This window comes from Carassius gibelio, chromosome A6 (genome assembly GCF_023724105.1).
Source record: "Carassius gibelio isolate Cgi1373 ecotype wild population from Czech Republic chromosome A6, carGib1.2-hapl.c, whole genome shotgun sequence".
NCBI lineage: Eukaryota > Metazoa > Chordata > Actinopteri > Cypriniformes > Cyprinidae > Carassius > Carassius gibelio.
The window spans coordinates 18,662,208-18,686,070 of record NC_068376.1 but is presented as its reverse complement, the minus strand read 5'-3'; the positions used below and the strand labels follow the sequence as shown (position 1 = coordinate 18,686,070).

Below are 23,863 nucleotides of genomic sequence, written 5' to 3'. Positions count from 1 at the left end.
TTATCATTGCTCTGTCTGTTTTTGCACAGCTCGGTGTAAACAATGTTTCTTTTAAAGGAAAGAACAAAAAACGTTACTGGTGAAAAATGATAATAAATGTGACTGTACCAGAGTCCTTCAGCATCCTCTGAATCTACTGACACGGATACTGTAGTAAAGTCCAATAGCCAGATGGTCTCTGTCTCAGTCAAGTACATCCACCATCCTGTCCATAACGTCCTCAATGACCTGCTCCTTCACCTCCTCTCTACGAGCCTGAACATCTGTATGGAGCAAAAACACCAAAATGAAGTGGAATCTCAGATTGTTATAATTAAAATGTAATTAATCAGATAATGAACGAGGAAACTTGGCAAAAGTAAAATATATATGTATAGATGTGAATGAAAATAAAAACCTGAAAGACTGCTGGACAAGTCTGGTTTCACTAACAAGTCTTTAGTTTCATCACCCACTTATTTAGGCTCTCTGGCTTGTTCTGGATGCTAAAACGCTCCCAAAAAAAGAGATCCCTTGTTTGTTACCATAGCAACAAAAGTGGGATAGTTCTTTGTGGCATTCATGTGCACTCTAAGTGCTGCAAACAAGTCATATTTGGACATTTCCCCTCAATTACCTTGTAAACGGTCCAGTAAAACTTGCGTTGGTGGTCTTTAAGGCTACCGAGGCAAAGTCTGTCATGGTAGACCATGATGTATCATGTGCAGGGAATATTTTCCCTTGTTTAGGTTGTAAAACCCCGGGATCTGGATTATATAATGGGTGAGGAGTGACATCCTGCCCATGTTCATCAAACAGCCTGTGAAATAAGTACAAACATGTATGATTATTGTTAGATTTCTCTCTTTTTTATCAAACTAAATATAAGGAATATACTACAGCATACATATACCTAATAAAACATTACTGTCACTTGCTGAGCTGAAACTCTTTCCACTGAGTGAAGTGTTGATGGTTTTGTGATGCTTTGATTCACACGAAGTAGGCTACTCCAGATGATACATTCAGTGTTTCGGATGACGGAGGCAGAGAAGTAACGTTACACAAACATATTCAAGTCAACATAACATGTTGTTTTAAAATGGTTTAAGTAGTATAATAGCATTTCAAACCTTAGGATACTACTTTAAACCTCATATACAGAAATTACTCTGGTTGCTGACTGTCATACACAACTAACGTTAGGTGCACAAGATGGCGCCGGTGAGCTTCAGCGACGCGAGTGTGAGTAAACATAAGAAACTTGGCTAGATGTATATAATTAATGATTTTCAAATTTAACAGCGGATAGTGGTATATCAAAAACATAGGGAAACATCCTCCATACATTTTTGCGTACCTCTGTGTGGAAATTCATCAAGATACAACACGGATTGCTATCTTCTGTTGATTATGCGGATCAGCTTCAGCATCAGGTTCTTCAGTCCACAGGGATTTCTTCTTTCAAGCACAAAACCACTCAAATATGCAATATGCAATACGTTACATTTTCGAAGAGCTGGTTTTGTTCTGACTGTTATGTAAGATCAAGGTTTCTGATTGCCTAACAAAGCGCAGGATAGATTTCTGATAAAGCATGTTTTATTAACTTTATTTGATAACATAACAATTAAACGTAATGTAATTATGGTAAGTTAATTAAAAGATCGCTGTTTGCATTTTTGTGTTTTTTTATCAATGTTTATTTTATTTTTTTTAAATGTGAAAGATATGCAGCATAAATCATTATCTGACTACCAATGCATGTCATAATAATGAAAGCAAATGGTGTGCTTCTGCCATCTAGGCAGAAAAAAATGAACAGAAACTCTGTACTTGCCTCACTGACATAAAAATATATAGCTATCTATAGAAAGTGAAATGTCTACTTTAAACTTGAACCAATTCACATGAAAAAAAAATTCTGATTATAATCTGTTTAAAACTTGCATGTCCACTCCGAAAATACAGAACACTGTAGTTTATCACTGAATTATTATAATATTAAGTCTTCTTGCTGTTTTTTTCCCTGACACATGATAAACATTACTTCTGCCAGTGTGCTGCTGCAAGTTTTATTTGTGCGCTTGAGCACTGAAAGGCTATAGGCCATTAAAGTATTATGAATGATAAGGTTTATTAATATAAACATGCGATTAGTCGACTAACTGCTAAAAATGACTACTTGTCGACTAGAAAAATCTTTAATCGAGGGTAGCCCTACATAACAGATAATGTCCAAGTATCTTTTTTCTGTTTCTATTTTTTTTATATGATAACTTGTGAAAACTTAATTATTATCATTAATTGTGATTTTTTTTTTCTTGTAGAGGAAATCTGAAAGAGATGCCAGAAAGGCAAAGGTTAAAGCAAATAAGGAGCAGAATGAGACAGAAGCATTGTTAACCATTAAGGGACTGAAGAGGCAAAGTTGAATTATAAATATATATATGTATATATTTAAAGAGCAAAATCTTTAATGTTTTTTACTAAGGAGCATGGCATTAAACTTCTGAAAACCGAGCCCTCTCAAAACAGGAGTTCGGTGAGAGAGGAGGATAATGGTGATGGAGGTGCATCAAGAGCCCTTGCTGATCTGGAGCTTGATGAAATCGGCTCGCAGGAGGCCACAGGAGTGTTTATATATGGATGAGCAGGGAGTCCTTCACTGGCTAGTGCTGTTCCTCTACCGTGAGCACAGCCAGACGGACTTCGTATCTGCTTGCTGTGAGAACTCCAGGTTTGGTAAAAAGTCTTTATCAAAATGTTTATCCTTTATTAGGAAGGGAGACCTACGGAAAACCTTGAATTACTTCTGGAATTTGATTTATTCTTTAAATTGAAAATCTGCATATAGATTAGATTTTTATGATCACTCATTTTGTGTTGTTCGGCAGTTATGTTTGGTGAAGAGCTTCCCCCATGGGATTTAGAAAGAAAATATCAGCCTCAAAATCTACAAGTCGGTATACAAAGAAATCTACAAAGAGACAAAGAGAACAACACTGGTGGAAGTATTTTCCATACCTGTCCTCTGATGCTAGAATTTAAATTAGATGTGAAACCAAAAGATTTGTTTTTTTGTAACCTCTGTGTCTTTTAATTTTCAGCTGTTTCTTGAGGATCCTGATAACGGAGACCTTTATCAAGTTGATCTTGAAAAGTCACCAAAGGTATTTCAGAAGAATTAGTTTTATCACTGCTTTAATAGGTCTCTGGTGTTTTTCTCTCAATTTTGTTCTTTCCATGTGCTCTGTGAAGGCAAGGACACCTAGTTTCATTGTGCTGGTATCAGGCTTTCCATTCTCAAAGCAGTTTTTATCAGGAAAAAAGGTCCAGAGATTGAAATGATGTTCTGTTTGGACCTTAAAAGACTTTAAATGCCTTGACTATGAATCACCCTCCTGCTATTAAACACATTTCAGCTCAGTCCACCCCTTGAGAAAACTTTGAAGTGGATTTCTTTTGCGGCAACATCAATGATTCACCTTAAAAGCATGTACCATCCCAACCCCCACTCATTTTTAAGGGGGAAAAATTTCTTTCATGTGCAATTTGAAATACAAAACATATTACAGGTGTAAAATACTGTTATAAAACATGAAAATGCTGATTATTTCTAGATAGTATTTCACTGCATTTTTACAATTGCTTATATCGTTCCAAACTGTGATGACTTAAGTTCTTAAGCAGTACTCAAGATATATTAACATTTGAGACCTTTGTCTTCCATTTGTGTTGACAGAAAACAATGAGACATTTCTTAAAATATCTTTCATGTACCACAGAAGAAGGTAAGTTATATGGTTTTATAATGTCATGAAGTGAATAAATGACAACAGAAATCATTTTTAGGTGGAGGATTGCTTTAAAAGTTTAAAAGTTTCTGGTATGATAAGACTCAAAGATGTTGTATCCTTTCAGACAACATTAATAACCAGTGTTGGACTGGTGTCTTGTTTACTATTTAATTCAGACCTCATTTACTGAGGTTTAATTCAACCACATAAAACAATCTGTGATTTAAATTTAAGCCATATTTTTATGATATTTATAACTACATTTTTTATTTCAAGCGTTATTAGCACAATTTAAATTAGGCTTTTTTTTATTGACAGCAGCGTTCAAGATGACATGAACCACACATCTGTGTAAAACTTGTGTAGTCCAGTGTGATTTGAGAATGTTGAGAGGTTTAAATGATTAATTTCACAAACGTGCTTATTTTATAAGTGACCTAGAAACAGTGCAGTATTTATTCATTGTTTTAACTGAAAGGTTTTATTTGTTTCCTTGTAAATGTAAATGTTTATTTACATTTTCGATGTGGTCTCGGGGCTTGTGAACCCCGTAGTACATATTCAGGGTTAAACACTTATTTCTTTTTTACAGTAACTGGCTCTTTATGCTTTTTGACATGTGCTAAAGGGAAAAAAAAATGCCATGAAGACAACAATCCAAAACAACTTTTTGGACTTTAACACCATAGTAATACATTTGGAATTTTAGAACAACTTTTCCTTGTCCATCACTCAGCATTACCTAAAGTGAATACCTCTAGTTTGAAATGAGTAAGCTACATTATTGTTAGTTCCTGTCTTAACATGCATAACTCATGGACATCACATAATTGCCCGTCATAATGTTATCTGGAGTCCCTTCCCATTGTTCTCTTTCAAATAGACATGGACCTTCCCAGTGAGAACTTTTTCCCTTGTGGCTGTAAGCTCTTCAGCAACTTTCTAACCACTTCCAACCTCCCCTTCCTCACCAGATCTTTTAAGAGCTCTGTCACCTCATCTATGTGTGCTCGGCACAGAGCCTTCAACTCAGTCTGAACAACGTTTGCTCCATATCGCTCCTCTGCCTGCTTTAAACATTCCTCTAATTGGATTATAGCATGACCTGTGTCGTTCCCGCTCTGGGTGAAGCTCACTAGAATAGCCTGTAGCATGCAGCGCAGGACTGTCGTGTCTTGGACGCTGGAAGGCTCCAGTTCAAGTGCTTTCCTAAAACAGTCAATGGCATTCTGTTCCTCTCCTTTCAGCAGCAGGCAGCGACCCCGCAGGAGCTGTAGTTTAGAGATTGTAGAGCCCAGAGGACACTGCAAAGCTTTAGCTAGACTGACCAGGGCCTGGTTTATCGCCATCTCATCGACCAACAGGCTCTCCTGCAGAGCATCCACACCCATGTAGTAGTAAACCTAAGAGATGGATATATTCGGCTCTTAACGATTACATTTATTAGTTGTTAAACTGTACATATAGAAGGCTGCATTTATATGATGAAAAATACAGTAAAAATGTGCTGATTTGTTGCTCAAGAAACTTTATTCATCAAGTATTATTAATCAAACGGATAAAAAGTGATAGTAAAGAGTTATTGCGCATAAGGGACATATTACAAACTTTTGATCATAGTGTATGGTTTATGGTTTCATAACTACCTGACCCATCTCCAAATGAGTCCTCAAGCAGGGTCGCACAGCCAGAACACGTTCCAGGTCGGCACGGGCTTCTTTCAGAATCTGACGGTCAGGAATGCCACCTTGGCCGCACTTCGCTTTATCAAGTTCCTTTGCATATGCCGTAACACCAAGCTGGAGAAAAAGATTCAGATTGCAAATAATACATATTTTGAGGAGCATCAAAACTATTAAAAACAAGATTAGGGGAAAAAAATTTGCCAAATCAACTGGAACCAAAAATTATTTGAATGACATTTTTATTTAAAAAGGCATTCGTTTGTTTCAGATAAAACAATTAGTGTCCATACATTTTGGGGCAACTTTTTATCATGAGTCACAAAATGGGTGTTTCTTTGGCTTTGCAGGAGCAGGTGTTTATGACATCCTAGTTTATCCTGTGGTGTTATTCAAAGCTAGGTTGTAAAAATTAAACCGATACACCGCTATTTCAACATATTCAATGTCTGAGTGCTTTCGTCTACAGGCACTTAAAAAAATAAAAATGCAAAAAAAATTGTTGGGTGGTAATCAAGTATTTTGCTTACTGTACCTTGGCACGAGTGCAGTATGCCTGCCAGTTGAGTTCTGCGTCAGGCAGGACACTCAGGGCCATGTTACAGATACCTGTGGCCATCTCCAGTTTGCCTGACAGGAAGAACACGTTTGCTAGCCTGTTGAGAATGAATGCATCATCCGTGGCGAGCTTAATGGCCTGTGGAAATCAGCGGTGAGAACAAATCTAATCATTTAGAGCCTTTTACACCTTCATTATTATTCACACAGTTATGGTATTATTAGCTTTAACGCATCAGCATGTCAGTTTGTCAGCTTTTGTTTAATCATATCAAACATAAGCCTAAGCACATCTTTCTCACACCTGTATCAAGAAACAAGTTACACGTCACACCCATACATGTTGTGGCTACAGAGGAAATGTGTGCCAATAATCTCAAGACTGGAATCTGATCTATTAGCTTGACCAGAATATGGCATTCTACATTTTTCCAGAGCTGAAATACAGTACAGTACCGATCCATAACATGTCAAGGGGTCATATCCAGAGAACCCACAGTCATGGACTGACATTGGCACAGTGGAGAACTCCTCTGTCTGCTCCAGCATGAGACCAACGTAACACCAGGCCATTGCTAGAAAGCAGAGAACAGAGATACCAATACATTGTCTTAATGATTCCTTGACATCTGAGATCTGCTAGATGACACTGATAATAGGTCATGAAAGAGCAAAACGTGACGTACAAACAAAAAAACAGAAAGGTTAGTCTGTGTAACCTTTCACTTCTCCACTGGGTGGCTTTGGTTGTCAGGGTCCTCAATGTGAGAAGTACATGTAACATTTTAGACAGACAAAAACGAATGTGTGCCAGTAAATATATTTTTGCAGTTTGGATGCATAATAGTCTCTTTTGTATGAAACCCACATGACAAATTAAGAATTCATTCCCACAAATTTGTTCCCTACATGTATTAATTCCTTCATTTTTTGGAAATTTGTGGCCACATTGTAAAATTAATAAATTCTTAATTTGTGGCCAAAAAGCTTCATATTTTTGTATTACACACACCAAAAAATCCAAACATGAAAATATAAACACATATATCACATTTGAAACATCATATCCAATATTTCCCACACATTTGCATTATTTGGACATTGGATCTCGCATCTGGGGGCCTCTGAAAACTATACTCAGTCATTGATCTTTGGTATAATCTATATGGACAAAGCAGCTGACTGTGTTTACTGCTTTATTAAAAACCTTTATCATATCTACTCGGTGAAAATTACCTTTGAGATGTGTGTTGTCAGATTTTAGAGTCTCTGTGAGAAGTTTGAGGCCCTTGTTGAAATAGTTCAGTCTTGTGAGGTCAATGTCTATCGAATCCCTTACAATTCCATCTAACCTATAAACAATAAAAAAAGGTTATTATAAGTTAATTATTTGCCTCAAATGCTTAGATAGGCGGTAAGATGTTTGATGATGTTAAAAATGGAGCTGAACAGGTAAATATAAAAAAAAATACTTATGTAAATACCTTATGTAAATTGCTGCCATTTTGAAATACCAACTTCTTTTTTCCTCTATTGGTATCTGTCAGAAATAAAAGAACAGAACAGTTAACTACACACACACACACACACACACAAAAGTCTTATAGGGTCCAACATACTGTTTTAGTAAGTTACTAATATGTCTTAATATTTAATACTCATTTTATTAATTATCTGATATTCTCATAAAATATTATATAATTTGACCTTTTTATAATGATCCAAGTTTAGTATATGTTAAACCATATGGTATGACCCAAAAATGTAATGATATCTACTGTATTGTACATCAGAATATGTGGTGTGCTCACCAGTTCCTCTCCATAATCGTGTGCGCGGTTGTATAACATCAGCGCGGCTGTCAGTCTCTCCTGTAAATCTTCATCCCTCTCCAGCTCCACATCATGAGGGTATGTGTACGCCTGTTCAGCCAAGCACCGTGCTACCCTGAGCCTGCAGTCTGTCTGGTTCTCCCCCATCTCTGGGCCCATAAGGGCAGCCACACGTTCCATGCACTCCCCCTCCTCCAGCTCGCGCCCCAGGCGTTCATATACATAACCCAGGTTGGCCCAGGCATTGAGGTTTTCTGGATCCTCCTGGCAGATGCTGTGAAAGGCCTCTTCTGCCGTCTCCAGTTCATCTACATGGAAGGCCAGCAGGCCCAGCATATTACGCACGGCATACTGCAGTCGTCCCGTCTCAGCTTCAAGCTCAGCCCTGAGGCTCTCGCGTTTGAGCTGGGTGTCCCGGTACCGAAAATTGACTAGTCCATTGGGTTCACCATTCAAATTCAGCTCCAAATGAAAGTGGCCAGGGATGTAGGCCATCCCCTCAATCAGAGACTCAATGTCTTCTTCTGTGCTGTCCTCCATTGTCCCCAAACACTTACTGACAATGCCTGACTAAGACAGAACAACTTATATGTGGGACAAGAAATACAGGTTTGAAGAGGAGGAGAATTAAGACATGAGTAAAGAAAGATGTTAAACATGTGCTTTCATGCTTCCTGTAACAGGTTTCTCCACCCCAGTGTTGTGGTTTTTACATTAACTATGGTCATTTCAAAGGACAACATGGGTGTTTGCTTCAGGAACTGTGTAAAGAGTGAGTCTTACATTCCGAATTTGAGTGACACACCTTGGTTTCATGTATGGTTTGCCATAGCCATGAATTGGCCGAACAGGACACCAGTTTGGGAAAGAAATCCTGCAATCGTCTGCATGTAAAAAATTTTTTTAAATGCACTGTTGAACTCTGTTGTTATTTCACAGCTTCCTGAACTGTTTGAGAGAAAAAAGTTCTTAGGAGTGAAATAAATGTCACCAGACATCAGGAAGTTCAGTGTTCTGATGAGCATTCTGATAAAGATTTCCTTGAGCTGATCTGAACTGGTTTGAGTGCTCTCACATATGAATAATTATTACCAGAACTGTAAACTTCAACTTCTCCTGTTGTCATTAGACTTTAAAGGGTTTATATACATATATATATATATATATATATATATATATATATATATATATATATATATATATATATATATATATATATATATATATATGTATACAGGAGAAGAGTTTATATATATATACAAGAGAAGGGTTTATATATATATATATATATATATATATATATATATATATATATATATATATATATATATATATATATATATATATATATCATTTACATGTTATTTAATGACATACATAAACTCTATACCATATAAAGCAGTTTTGTGATGCTTTTAATAAGATTTATTTATTAATATATCACAGTTTTAAGCATTTTTTACATAAAAGTTTTATGAAGTCAGTTGATTTTCATTTTAGGTGCAATTTCCATCATGACCACTAGGATGAATCCTTTCTTTAAGTATAGAAAGGATAGGAATTGTGGGTCTTCGATCATGGAGAAATGTTTTTGCATCATCCAAGTAACCCAGACATGAAAACAAGTGTCAGGTTAATAATGAATTTTCCCAATGTTGTTCATCATCTTTGTCAAAAAATATCTTCAGAACCTTGACACAGTATCTTTAAGCAGATACATAGATGTTATTTTCATTTTTAAATATTTACATATTACCATCTGGCTGGAAATAGGTTTATATCATGAAAAAAAGAACCTTCGAGGTGGAGTCAGTGCTATATATTAAGCTTCCATTTTAAAGTCCATGAATGAACAGTGACACTTTTATGGTTACCTCAGGCTGGAAATGTGGGTCCTCACGCTCCTGTTCTGTTTTTGTCCATGATGATAATAACAGAGGGGGATCCTCTTTGTGCAGCCAGCAGATGTTTAATGATGTCATCTTGACATGGTCTTGGCCCTGAGAGAACATAAGTGAGAGACCGGGCAGAATAAGGAGGACTCATAGTTCTTGTCTAAATCTGCATTTAATTTCTATATGTAACTACACACAAAACAGACTAAGCATATCAGCCATGTGGTAATATAGCCCACAGACCACAACTTTTTTTATTAGTATGGAAAATAGTGACAGCTCACCATTTACTGTTCTGATTACGGTTGGCAAGCAGATTACAGATAGCTATTTTTATGGAAACAGCCTATTAAATGTCAGTCTAGGATGTGTTTAGCAGACAGCGGTGCTTGATATTCACCAGTTCCTGTCTGAAAAGAAACTTGTGAACATAATCAGTTTGCGTATACATTATTTAATGCTTAGTACAGTTAGTTTTCATCTTTTTGTTGAAGAATGGGACAGGTTAGTTTCTTGTTTGCATGTGTTCCCAGTGCACATATCACATTCAGATAAGAAAGAAATGTTCATGTAGAGAACTTAAATACAGTTTTTAGTTAAAGCAAAGTTCATATTTAAAATAGATATTCGCTTAGCTTGAAAAATATTTGGATCGAATGAAATGTGTAATTATTTTGTAAAGCTGCTTGGCCTACTTAGCAGTGTCCTTGTTACGTTACACTAGCTTACTATATTAAAAACAGTAAATTATTTATAATTATATGCAACAAACCATAACCAGGCACATGTTGTGAATTAATATTGCACAGTACTTGTAGAATTATGTAGAATGTAGAATTACACTGTAACAAGGACACCCTAAATAAAGTGTGACTACTGATCTATATATGTTCTATATTATAGATCAGTGAGTGTTACCATGTTTCATTATAATTGCATGTGATATATAAATTTAACAATTACTGTTTATATATAAAGTAGACCTTATTTAACTTGTGGGAGTGAATTGCTCATTTCCTCGGTCGCGTTTTCTCCGTTGTTTACGGCAGTGAACTTCCTCGCTCCGCTCGCTGTCATGCAGGTGGAATTCAGTCCAGCAGTCGTGAGATTCGAGCACATCAGGACAGACATTCAGTTTGGGGAGAGTTCGTGTTTAAACCTGACTCCATCTCCGAGCATCACATCCACAGTTTACCTGATCATGGTCACGGAATCTTCAGCACTGCCAAGGAGACTGAACAGCACGCAGATCGGATGGATTTGAAAGAGACTCGCATCATGCTCAGGTGGTCTGTCTTTCCCACTGAAGGAGATCATACAGGCTTCATTTGGGGAAGAAAACAGTGGTGTGAATGTTTAGAATATTAAGCAGGTATGTCACTCTCATGCGTGATGATGCGTTCAGCTCAGTTAACGCGTGTGACGCGTTGTTGATGTTTTTTTTTTTTTTTTTTTTGCGGATTTCAGCAATAATACTGGATGACTGTTATAGGCGATGTTTACATATAATCACAGGTTGTCGAGTAAGATTTTTTAGGCATAATACTGTATTTCAGTGTTAATCATAACTTAGTCGTGGAGATACATTTTTGAATCCAGAGCAATAGTCAAGCATTTCCTTTCTTTTTTCCCCTCTTTTCTTCTAAATAGATTATATTTTTTATAATCATGGAGGAGAGCAATAGCTGTGAAGCAGTCCCAGATTTAAAGGATCTGGAGTTGAAAGTGGGGAGAAAGACCCCAGAGGGGCTATTGAAATGGATGAGAGAGGAGCACAAAATGATCTCTCATCATCAGACTGACAGTAATGAGACTGAGAAGAAGGGCCTGGATGAGAAGATCCGAAAACTTAAAATGGAGATGGTAAGAGCCAATTCTACATCTCTATTATTGCTACTAAACTAATAAATTAATTTCATTTACTCCCATCAGGTTTATCCATCCATGGTTATTGATTTCTACCCTGTATTCGATAACCTTATTTATACTCTTTATCTTAAAATTTACTCTGCATAAAATGAATAAAGGGTGTGACAACGGAGTTAACAAAAAATGTGTGTACAGGTATGTGCTAGTTTTATAAATGTGTGTGGATGGCACATGGAGTTTTCTCCTTTTTGATGAAACATAAAGCCTCTGGGTTTTTTTTTTTTTTTTGATTCCTTGTTTTTTCTGTTACATATTACAGTGTAAAGCTCTTATACTGATTGTATCTTTTCATAACATAACCCTCAAGAAGAAGCCTGCAGCATGTTGTTGTTTTCTCATTTTGTAGGGTCCCAAACCACATTCCACAAACCAAATCATCCGGAAGCAAAATTATTCCTGACAGTATGCCAAAGAGTAAATAGTGCATTGAAACAAGACCCTAAAGCTGTCATACAAGCAATGATCTTTTTAATGAACAGATGAATTGCTTGCAACCACAAGTCTGTCATGATGTTAAAGTGAAGGATTAGCTTGAGTTGTGGGAAAAGATTTGCTGCTGTTTCCAGTGTTCATGCTTCATACTGTAACTTTAAACTCTTGGGGCGGATGCGTCCTCGGTTGTATAAAGAATTGTTTGTAGTTAGGGAAATGCGCTTGTTTCCCTATGGAATGCAGAATTATTAAGCAAGTGGATCCTGATGTTGTGGCTATTGTGCTCTTTACTGAGTGGGAGAATTTGTAATAGGCCCCAAAACTGTCATGGATTATGCTACTGTCAGTTGCATTTCAGATTTGGAAAGCAGTGTTATTAATTTGCTGAGGATACCGCTGGGATGATCTTAACATGTCAGTGGTTTACTGCATCAGCCAATATTCTAAAAAGGTGAAGGGTGCTAAAAGCAATATCTTGACATTTTCTTTCTAATTATGTGTTTATTATCTGTATGCTTTGGCAAACCCTAGTTCAACAAAACAAGTAATTGTGCTGTAATTGTGTAAAACATCTAGAACTAATATTTACATATGGTTTACAGGCTTGAAACAGAAATGAACAGAAAAACAGAGAAGGAAATTGCAAGGTGATCCACAGAAATTAAGAGGACTATTATTCTTATATTTTTTTATTTTATTATTATTATTTACAGTATTATGATTTCAATGTATCACTAATTTGCCACTAATTTCTATTTTATATTAAGTTTTATTATTTACACTACCGGTCAAATAAAAAATGACAGTAAAGATTTGTATATATTTAATTCAAATAAATGCTGTTGTATTCTTTCTATTCGTCAAAGAGCAAACAAGTGTGTCATGATTTTCGAAAATATTAAGCAACACAGTTGTTTTAAACATTAACAGTTCTGAAGGAACATCTAACACTGAAGACTGGAGCTTTGCCATCACAGTAATAAATTACATGTTAAATTTTTACAAAAATAGAAGACATTTATTTTAAATTGTAATATGATTTTTACAGTATTTTTGAACAAACAAATTCAGCCTTGCTGATCATAAGAGACCCCAAAATTTTGAACGGTAGCGTATTTATTCTATTTGACAGCCCTGTTTTTTTGCCCCTATTATGCCATGTCTGTTAAAGGGGGGGTGAAATGCTATTTCATGCATACTGAGTTTTTTACACTGTTAAAGAGTTGGATTCCCATGCTAAACATGGACAAAGTTTAAAAAATTAAGTTGTAAATTTGAAGAAGTATTTTTGTTCCCAAAATACTCCTTCCGGTTTGTCACAAGTTTCGGAAAGTTTTTTTCGAGTATGGCTCTGTGTGATGTTAAATGGAGCGGAATTTCCTTAAATGGGCCCTAAGGACACTTCTGCCGGAAGAGCGAGGCTGAGCAGCACAGACATTTCACTGATCAGAGCGATTCACTGATCAGAGCGAGAGCGTCGCGAAAAGTCACAAAAGAAGTGTGTTTTTGGTTGCCAGGGCAAGACAACCCTGCACAGATTACCAAAAAAAAAAAAAAAAAAACAGCGTTAAGGGACCAGTGGATGGAGTTTATTTTTACAGAGCATCAACTGAGTTGTGCAAGTGTTTTTGTTTGTTCCCTGCATTTCGAAGATGCTTGTTCACAAGGCCCAGTTTGACGACGGATTTGCGTTTCGTTTATTTCTTAAGGATGATGCAATCCCAAGGAAAAAGGGTCACGTTTTTGTGTTGGAACCGCAGGCGGTGAGTAAAACTGCTTCAAATATCTCTGCCTCCTTGTTAGTGCGTCCCCTCCCATGCCGGAGACCCGGGTTCGAGCCCCGCTCGGAGCGAGTCGTTGCTGCTGCTGCTTTCGTTCAGTTTCAGCCACTGGATCTGATTCTGGATCATAAATAAACGGCTGAATCTGACTGTAAGCCATGGTTTGTTTTGGATGATGGGTTTTCCCTCACGGTAATGTCACAGCTTCCACATCCTCTCAACGCAAAAGCATATTCACGCTCGTGATTCTTTAGCTCCGCCCACACGTCACGCCTCCAGCCGGTCGTGTTTTTCCGGGAAAAATCGGTACAGACTATCTTTCTCTTATGAATATAATAAAACTAAAGACTTTTTGGAGTTATGAAGGATGCAGTACTACTCTATAGGTACTCAAGATTAACAGGATATTGAGTGAAAACGAGCATTTCACCCCCCCTTTAAGGTTGCTAATTTTGTTCTACTACAGGTTCACATGCATATGCAAGGTCAAAAAACATGTTGCTTTCTCAAAAAATAGATTTAATTTTTCCTAATTTCTAAATGATTCGTAAACGACTGGTTCAAAGAATCAGTCTCTCTAAACCCCTCCTTTTCTTGAGCCCTCACTGTTGTAATTGGTCAAATGGCCCAGTCCTTTGTGATTGGTCTACTTCATACAGCTCATGTCGGAAACGAAACGCCCATGGCAGCCCAATTTGAGCCAGAGTCTGATGGCTGATGGACAAGAGACTGATTCGCATGCATGACTGGAGCAGGACATTTCTCAGTGTTAAAGGTGCTGTATGTTTTTGACTCTACTAAAGCATAAAATACCATAATATGTTTGCAGATATTTAAGTAACATGCTAAGTTAACATACTTGTTTATCTGAAAAACAATGCTTACAGTCAGTTATTCTCCTTTGAAAATGTGCGAACTGGGCTGGAATGTCGATCTTTGGTTTGGTTTGTGAAACCCACCCACTGCCAGTTTATCCAATTGTATTTCGGCACCCAGTTGGCGGAAAACACAAGAGTATTTCATTTCATTCATCATCAAGTGTGCTAGTTTCTTTTGGGGTCGTCAATCTGGCAACCTGCACGTGCATCAAGTCTGGGGGGGAGGGGCCGGGTGAAAAAAACCCCCATTCCAATATATTGTATTTGGACTGCAATACCTAGTTCAACAACTCGGTGTCAATCCTACATACAGCACCTTTAAGTGTGAAGTGTTAACAAGTTTGTGGTAATTGTAAGATGTGATGAAGCAAATTTACTCTTACAGCGTAGGATACAGCATTTTATCGACATGATGTTAACCACACAGGGATTTTACTATTTCAGGGCGGGCAAGTTGGCAAGCGTAGAACATGGGCGAAAATTATGCAAATGTGTTACTTCGTGCCATACAGACGTAATCGAATAAGATTCGAAATCCTGATGACTCCTTTTGGCAATTGCAAGCCGCAATTGTATTTTTTTATTTTTGTTAAAAAATAACCTTGTTTAACAAAAAAAAAAGTTTATGTTCACATAAAGGTACATGACACACTGCATGAAAGGTAATATTCAAAAAGGCATAATAGGGGAACGTTATTAACAGTTAAAAATACAAACTATAAATGCCTAATATTTTTTGTGTAATATCTTGAACATAGGTCTTCATATATTAAAATATCTATAGCTACTTTCATACGTTTGGAAAGAAATACCTCACAAGGGGATCAGAGTCCATGGCATCGAATAGCTGAGTATAATTCAAATTCATTGGAGTAAAACACTTTATGGCACAACACTTGCTAGCGGCTTCCAGTTAATTTCACAACATAGCTTGCTTCCGGAGAAGATGGGGTGTTAGAGAACTGATTTAGAGATTTAGTGTTCTCCTGATGCTATTTCACACTGTTCCCAAATAGTCATGAGCTACAGCAATCCAACCGTCATTGAACTTTACCTTCACATAGTGGCATTGTGACCTGTATTGCTGCAGTCTAGTGACACTCACACACCTACACATGCCATTAATTCACACGCACCAGTAGTGTGAGACAATGTAGACTTTTTTAAGGGAAAAAGTTACAGAAAAAAGAAATGACTTACAAATCATTACAAAAATGATTGTTACCTGACTTAAAAACATAGGAAATAATTGTTAAATCAAACAGCTTGTTATTTATGTCACCTGTGATCTGCGTGAAGATAGAGTGAGAGATGTGTCCTTCCACAGATGGGAAACACAGGGGATGGTGTGTGCTGACAGATGGAGGAAAGGGAGATGACTCTTCCAGTCTGATAGAACGACAGTAGAGGGGAAATGAGGGAGGGAGAAAGAGAGAAGCAATAATGGTGAAAGGAAGAGTGGGAGGACGTAGAGGTTAGGCAGGGAGAGCAGTGACATATATCTGTAAACTGTGATGCCCTTGAAATGGGTGAACAATTATTACATATCAATTTAACAATATATACAGTAGCTTTAAATAATGAAAAATAATATAGTACTAGAAATATTATTCTTATGATTTTAAATAACTCACAAGTTACTATGTTACATAGCTCTCTACTGTCTACCGTCATAGCAGAATTGCAGTTATGAAAAGATTGGGAGTGTTTTCTTCATATTCACTGTTTATACAGCTGACTTAAGTTTTTAATCATCCAAAACAAAAAGTTTTATCTATGGGTCACTATGGTTTCTGCAGAGGTGCGTTACTGGAATAGAATTGAATAAAAAAAAAATACTAATAATAGCACATGAATATCTGGTGCATTTTTGTCCCCTGTCATTTTACATTTTTAACCCTGACTGTAAATGGAGCACCAGAATCATCATTTATATGACTGTGACTATCCATGTGATGGATGTGTGATATGGCAAGTTTGAATACACTCAACTTGTGTGTACTTGAATACATTCAACATATTTTTTGGGTAAACTATTACTTTAACTGATTAGTTTGTCAAAAAAAAAAATGTGTGCAGCAGCTTTCCTTATTACAGTATTTCACAATGGAATGTGCAGAAATGGCAGTGTCAGTGTTTTTCACATACCTGACTGCATGCTTAAAGCCTCCTCATCTTTGAAGGGCTTTTTTTTTATTTGCATTATTGTAAAATAAACGGAATGCTGCTGTATAATATTATAATATATCTGTGCCTATTGTAACACTGCTATGAGTGATAATATATTTCTTTTAACACGCACACAGAGCTACATGGTGTGGTGTGATACTTAACAGAGCAGGACAACACAGCATGGAAACGAGCTCTCCAGAATTCCAGGGATTAGAACACACGATGTTTAAGCTATGGTTTTAAGGAGTGGGAAAATGGAATTCTTCTGGCTTTGAGAATCTCCAGTGTGAGCCTCAGACACTGTGGAATGTTCTCCCTAAGGAGGGTCTGTGGGTCACTGTGCGGCTTGTGTGGAAGGATGGACGCTATATACCATCATTGCAGTGCACTGCATTGCATGGGGTTACATTGACAATGTTTTCATTTTTTTTAATGAAGTAGTTCACCCAGAAATATATCTGATAATTTGGTCATTATTTACTCATAGTCATGTCATTCCAAACCCATATGGCTTTCTTTATTCGTGGAAAACCTGGATCTGAGCTACCATTTTGGCTTTCAAAGATATTGGACTACTTTTGTAATATGTTTTTAGTACTTTTGTGTCCTTTTCCAAGCGAAGTCAGTTGTCAATAAGCAACCAGTACGTATTCCAGAATTTGTCCTTTTGTGTTTCACAGAAAAAAATAATGTCACAAGGTTTTGGGATGACATCATTTCTACTGTTGAACATAAAAAACAAAAACATAAAAAAAATATTTCAACCAGACTCCATACTTTTGAACAGTAGTGTATGTTTGGTTCATCCAGTTCCTACTGCATATATAGAGATGGAGCTATGCACAGCCAGATCAGCGCTCACCACATCAATGTTAAGACAGGGAGAATATTTTCGTGTGTTTATTAGTCTCAGCAACTCAGACGAAGGTGGCGGCATTAACCCAACCAAACCCACACCAGAGCAGAGTTGTTACAATCTGTTCTCTGGATCTCTCTCATCTTTTAGCCTATGTATTAACAACATTCCCTATTTGCTGTAAAAATGCTTGTTTATCTTTGCCTTCTAAATTCAGCTTGATTTCTTCCCCCCTCCTCCGTGCCTCATTTGTTCTTTTTGTATCCCACGTTTTCTTTTACCGAAATGTTCTCTTTTGGTTTTTTGTACTGTAATTAGTGTGGATGACGTCAACAGTCCACTATGGCCTTTAAATTACACAGATGATTGGATGTGTGTGTATATATATATATATATATATATATATATATATATATATATATATATATATATATATATATATATATATATATATATATATATATATATATATATATATATATATATATATATATATATATATATATGCTGTATGCTGCAGGCCCAGTGCACTTCCCATCCCATCCTGTTCTCAAGCTGGTCCTGAATCTATTGGCATTAAGCACATGAATCCACATTTTAAAATGAAAATAAAAAGTCTTTAATTTTCTCTCTGTAATCTTGTGCCAACCCAGTTTATTTCTTTTTCTTTCTTTCTTTCTTTCTTTCTTTTTTGTGGAAGACAAAAGGGGAAGTTAGGCTAGACAGAATCACAGCCTCAGTCATCATTCACTTTTACAGAATGAAAAAAAAGTGTAGTGAAAATGAATGATGACTGAGAATGTCAGTTTCCATTGTGTTCCACAAAAGTAAGCAATTTGGGTTTTTGAATGACTTGAGGGTAAGTAAATGTTGACAGAACTTTACTTTTTGGGTGAACTGTTCCTTTAAGAAGCGCTGTGTGACCGTAGCTGACGAGGTGCAGACAGGGCAGTATCCGGCAGGGATTGTGGGAGCCAAAGTACTGTGGCTTTCAGAGGAAGCACTGACTATTTGATGAGGAGCGTATTATGCGCTGGAGAGCTATTCAGTCAGTCAGAAGAGTTCAGGACATTGCATATCATGTTACATGTAGTAAATGTCTAAATTCCTGACAAAAATGTTTCGCTGCTGCCAAATGAAGCTTCATAACATATTTTTAAAGGAATGTTTAACATATATATGTATATTTATATATATATATATATATATATATATATATATATATATATATATATATATGTTATAAAATGAGAATACCTTACAAAAGCATGATCTAATAAAAAATCCAAGTGAAGATTCAATAGCATCCTTTTTACTCTTGATATGGCCCAAGAGGAAGCTAATCATGTGAATGTTGAGCATATATAACATCTGTCTGTCCGGCTGTCTGTCTGTATCATTTAGGTGGATGGAAACTTAATTTACTTATTATAATTTCATTTTTAGTTCAAGCAGATTATAGTTATTAATATTCATTGCCCTCAGAAGTCCATTCATTCTTTTGCAACAGTTTTACTTTTATTTAGACATTAAGTTTAGATGTTTCAGATGAAAATCGCTTAGGCTATTTGCTGTGGAAAATAGGAAGAGAAGAGTGCTTCACAGGAATGGATGTTGTCAGGAAGATCTATAAATCTCAAAGCATTTACAGTAATGGACCTCCGGCTCTGCAGTCAGCACAGGACTCCAGTCATGCTTGTGAAGCCCAGACTTAATGCAACAATCAGCACTAATCAGAATGCATTCAGAGCATTTATTAAAGTTGTCACACTTCCTAAATTATATAAAAAAAAGATTTTTAGAGCCATACAATAGCTTTGTGTGAGGAACAGACTAAAGAACTTATATCCTCAAGCAAATTAAATCTCATTCACATTATTTGAATATTCACATTACAATATTTTAATATAAGCAAATATGCATGAGAGGATTTGGGGTGGACTACTATTCCTTTCTACAGTTTTAAAAATAAAAGTTCCAAAAGAGGGTTTTCACGGTGATGCAATAGAAAAACCACTTTAGGTTCCCTAAACAACCTTGATTTTCTTATTGTGAAGAACATTTTAATAACCTTTTTCTACTATGAAGAACCTTTTGTGCAATGGAAATGTTCCATGGATGTTAAAGGTTCTTCATGGAACTATAGATTCCAATAATAAAAAAAACTGGTGTAATAAAGTGTAGCGTGTACATTCGTTTAACTATTTATGATTGTTGAAACATGTCTTGATGTCCATGTGTATTTCCTCTACTCAGGCTCATCTACGAGCAGCAGATGTCAAGATCTTGAACCAGTTGCTTGCGCTTCATGAGGGCATCGAGGCAGTGAAATGGCTTCTGGAAGAGCGTGGTGCACTCACTAGTCACTGCAGCAGCCTGACCAGCAGCCAGTTCAGCTTAGGGGAGGGTCAAGACACCTCATGGAGGGGCAGCTGGAGCAGTCTGCAGGACCCCCATGACAAGCTGGACAACATTTCCATTGGCAGCTATCTGGACACATTAGCTGATGACCTAGATGAGTACTGCCCCTCTAGTGGGACTGATTCAATACTCACTGCCACCCCTTTGGGGACAGATTGCTCCAGAGGTAATGGAGGAGGAGTGGGAAGTTCCACTGGATCTGGAACCAGATCACCACAAGTCAAGTCAGATGCCCCTAAAGAAGAAGCTCAGGTTTGGAATAAAGCACCCTCTGATACAGCGAGACCGTACCAGCCCAACAAGACCAATGGAATCCTGGACAAAGCAGTGAAGCAAATGGTCAGACCAGATTCACCCAGGGCTTTTCTCGCTGAGAAGCTGGGGAAGAATCTGAGCCCTAAAATGAAACCCTACAAGAATGGCACAGTTGAGTTGGAAAGCTGCAAAATGAATGGCAAAGTTCAACTGGAGTATGACGCACACTGGCGTTGGGTGCAGTCACAGGATGATGTGACGTTTTTGTGATAATATATGCATGATCGAGCCAAAGGTGTTGATGGGAGACTCCTCTGGTTCTCTATTCAAAACTGAGCTTTTGTTTGTAGACTTAGATCTTTGATTAATTTGAGGCCAGCTTCTGAGATCTCCTGAAAGGACAGAGGTTAAGAGGTCAGCAACGGAAAAGAATCAGGAATGGATGGAAAGAAGCTTAGACCCGTGGGGGATCAGTATTTAAAAATCCTGAAATAATGACAGTATACTCTTTGTTAGGTTATGTTGATGTTTATGGACGCATGTTTCAAACGTAAATTTCATGTGATATCATAATCTTTTCTGTAATGGCATCTATTGATTCAGCGTAACTATAAATTGAGTCAGTAATCCAGGACTTTATTGAATATGTCAGTAGATTTATTTCATTTAAATGATGTAATTTCAATTCTATGGGCTTAGATAATTTTAAAACAGTTCTCAGAAACAATCAAAATCCACAAAATTCATGATTATCTTTTTTTGCATACTACCATATATGTTGTTAAAAGAATTATCCTATGCTCACCAAGGTTGCATTTATTTGGTCAAAAATACATTAAAACCAGAAATATTATTAACTATTATTACAATTGAAAGTAACTTTTCTATTTCAATATATTAAATAAATGAATAAATGTATTTACTTATGTGACGGCTGAAGTTTAATATTAATCCTTAACATTTTTGTGGAAACTATGATAAAATATTTTTCAGGATTCTTTAACGAATAGAGAGTAAAAATAAAAATAAAAAATAGAGCATTTATTTGAAATTGAAACCATCTGTAACATTACAAATGTCTTTACTGTATTTCAAAAGAGTGCACAAATGCTCACATTTTACATTTCCTTCATATTTTAAAGTGAACCAAAGTTTGTTTAGCTAAAACAATCCAAAAGCTTTAAACCACAGCAACTTATTTAGTTAAAATCAGATTGAATAGATTTTTTATGCTGTCTGACCATTTTGTTTGTCTTTTATGCTGATTACAATATAGACAAAAATGAAGTGCAGTGTTTGCTCTTAAACTGTAGGGAATGTTTAAAGCATGCTCCATTTGAACACCAAAGTCCAGTGTGTTCCTTTGACTTAACATTTAAAGGTCAAAGAATAAATCCATTCTGAATACAAAGCATGTGCCCATCTGTTACAATGTGACCCTGAGTTCAGAATCAGCAACACCCTTGAGTTGCCTATGACAATTAATTATACAATCAGAATGCCATTTTTGCATGGATATAAATCATGAAAAAGAAACTGCTTTACTCTGTAAGAATGCATATGTAATCAATCAGTAAAAATGCTGTATTGTCAATCTAATCAGGGTTAACTCTGGGTAAGCTTTAAGTAGGATCCTGTTTTGAAGTACTTGTTCATACTGGTCCTGTTGGATCCCCAAATTAAATTAGCTAAGAAAACAGGAACAGGAAATTGAGGATGTCATATGGCTTATTACTCAGATCCAATAGAATAATATTACTCACACAAAGGTATGGAGGCCAGTGGTTGTGATGTGCATTTGTTATGTCTTTTCTGGTTATTTATCAAGCAACTAAAGTGCACATTTAATTTAAAGATGTTCAGATGACTAACTTTTACCAATTAATCAAGTTCTATATCTGTTATATATAGTTCTATGTTTTGTATGCCAAAAGAACTGCATTGATGTAATTATTATTATCATTATTATTATAAAAAAAAAAATTTGGTCTAATGGAGGAACTGAAAGTGCAATCAGTATTCAGCAATTTAACATTAAGTGTGTTATCTAATAAAACACTGTACTGTTTTTATGCATTCATCTATTGTTGTTCAGAAAAAAGAGGACTGCATTATAACAGTAGGTAAACTCAGACTTTCTTTCTCCAAACACCCATTTTCAATTAATAATCCTTGTGCTTCTGGGTTTCCATGACTACTGAATATGTGTAACTTATGCTTGTGTGTCACTGATCCCCAAATCCCAGAAGCCACTGCATGTGTGAAGAACTGGATTATGGCAGGAATACAGTAGGTGAGGATATTGAGTGAGATGGTGAAGATGATCAAAGAGAAGGGAGCAAATGGATGGAAAAATGACAAATGGATTGGTTGGAGAGAGATTTAATAAGAATAGAAATTGAAACAGCAGTGGTCCTGAATCACATGCTGGCCTATAGGTGAGATCAGATGAAACTCAAAAAAAGTACTTTCAGAGGGGTCCGAATCTCAGACCACAAGTGAAAATGCTTTTTGCAGTCCAAACTGGTATTATATAAAACTTTACAATAACATATGTCATACATATTTGCACAAATCTAACAAAAAAATAATAATAATAAAATAAAGGTCTCCAGAACATGTACTATACATTCAGAGTAAACAAACAGATATTGCATCAATGCCTCAAACTAGCCAACTAGCACTTTCATTCTCATTTATTCAGCCATATTAAACATGATTTCTCTTATTCATATTTTTTTGAGTGGCCTCATGAAATGAGCAGCATAAAAGCATTAGTCAAAAAATGCTGAATGTTAAAATGGAACCATCTTTTTCTTCCTTCAGTGGTAGTTAGTTCATCTGAAAAACAAACAGCTTTATGTTGAACGTAACTTGTTTTAAAAACCTTTGCATTGGCAATGTTGGTGTTAAATTGGACATTCCTCGGCACAGCAGGGTGTTAAATCAGCTAATGGGTTCCAAATGAGAGATTCTTGCTAACTTAGCATATAGCGGCTAACCCTCTGTGTTAAATGTGCTTCGTTTGTTCAATGCAGTGTACCTTATCAAAAAATAAAGCATCTCTGCATCTAAAAAAAAAACTAACACAGAGCTAACTGACGGCATAAATCTTGTACACTTGTCAAGTGCAGTTTTGGTAGCTGTCTAGCCAAAAGAAAATGTAGGCCCTGATTTTTCTTGACAGTTTTATTATTGCATTTTTGCTATCTGCTACTTAAATCAGCCCACCCATTTAAAGAAATTATATAGCCAATATTTTTGGATGGTTAAGTTGGTTGCCCTGTAGAGGAGGACAGGAAGTGCCATATGGAAAGAGGCTTTTTTACTTCTTTTGAGGCCTTTATGATTTGCAGGCAATGGCATTTGTTTTTCTTTGGGGAATAAGGAACA

The 23,863-nt window shown here is 36.4% G+C and overlaps 2 protein-coding genes and 1 long non-coding RNA gene across 4 annotated transcripts; 2 read left to right on the top strand and 1 right to left on the bottom strand.

The window, feature by feature from the left end:
* The first annotated feature begins 2,755 nt into the window (after positions 1-2,755).
* On the top strand, positions 2,756-8,050 carry LOC128015608 (uncharacterized). The gene is made up of 3 exons (XR_008183958.1): positions 2,756-2,941; positions 3,090-3,152; positions 7,915-8,050. It is a non-coding gene; the product is annotated as an uncharacterized LOC128015608 (long non-coding RNA).
* LOC128015606 (tetratricopeptide repeat protein 22-like) lies at positions 3,954-9,974 on the bottom strand. Its single transcript, XM_052599593.1, has 8 exons — positions 9,726-9,974; positions 7,831-8,421; positions 7,504-7,559; positions 7,256-7,371; positions 6,476-6,594; positions 5,997-6,158; positions 5,426-5,578; positions 3,954-5,182 (listed from the first exon to the last, which is right to left on the bottom strand). The coding sequence occupies exons 1-8, from the start codon at positions 9,861-9,863 to the stop codon at positions 4,655-4,657; spliced, it is 1,863 nt and encodes a 620-aa protein (XP_052455553.1). The 5' UTR covers positions 9,864-9,974; the 3' UTR covers positions 3,954-4,654.
* Positions 9,975-10,781: 807 nt separating this feature from the next.
* LOC128015605 (leucine rich adaptor protein 1-like) lies at positions 10,782-22,538 on the top strand. 2 transcript variants are annotated; one of them, XM_052599592.1, is made up of 3 exons: positions 10,782-11,032; positions 11,397-11,609; positions 20,051-22,538. In XM_052599592.1, exons 2-3 carry the CDS (start codon positions 11,415-11,417, stop codon positions 20,738-20,740), a joined length of 885 nt encoding a protein of 294 aa, XP_052455552.1. In that variant the 5' UTR covers positions 10,782-11,032; positions 11,397-11,414; the 3' UTR covers positions 20,741-22,538. The 2 variants fall into 2 exon arrangements, with proteins under 2 accessions (XP_052455552.1, XP_052455551.1); XM_052599591.1 differs by having other exon boundaries at positions 10,782-11,118.
* Positions 22,539-23,863: the final 1,325 nt, after the last annotated feature.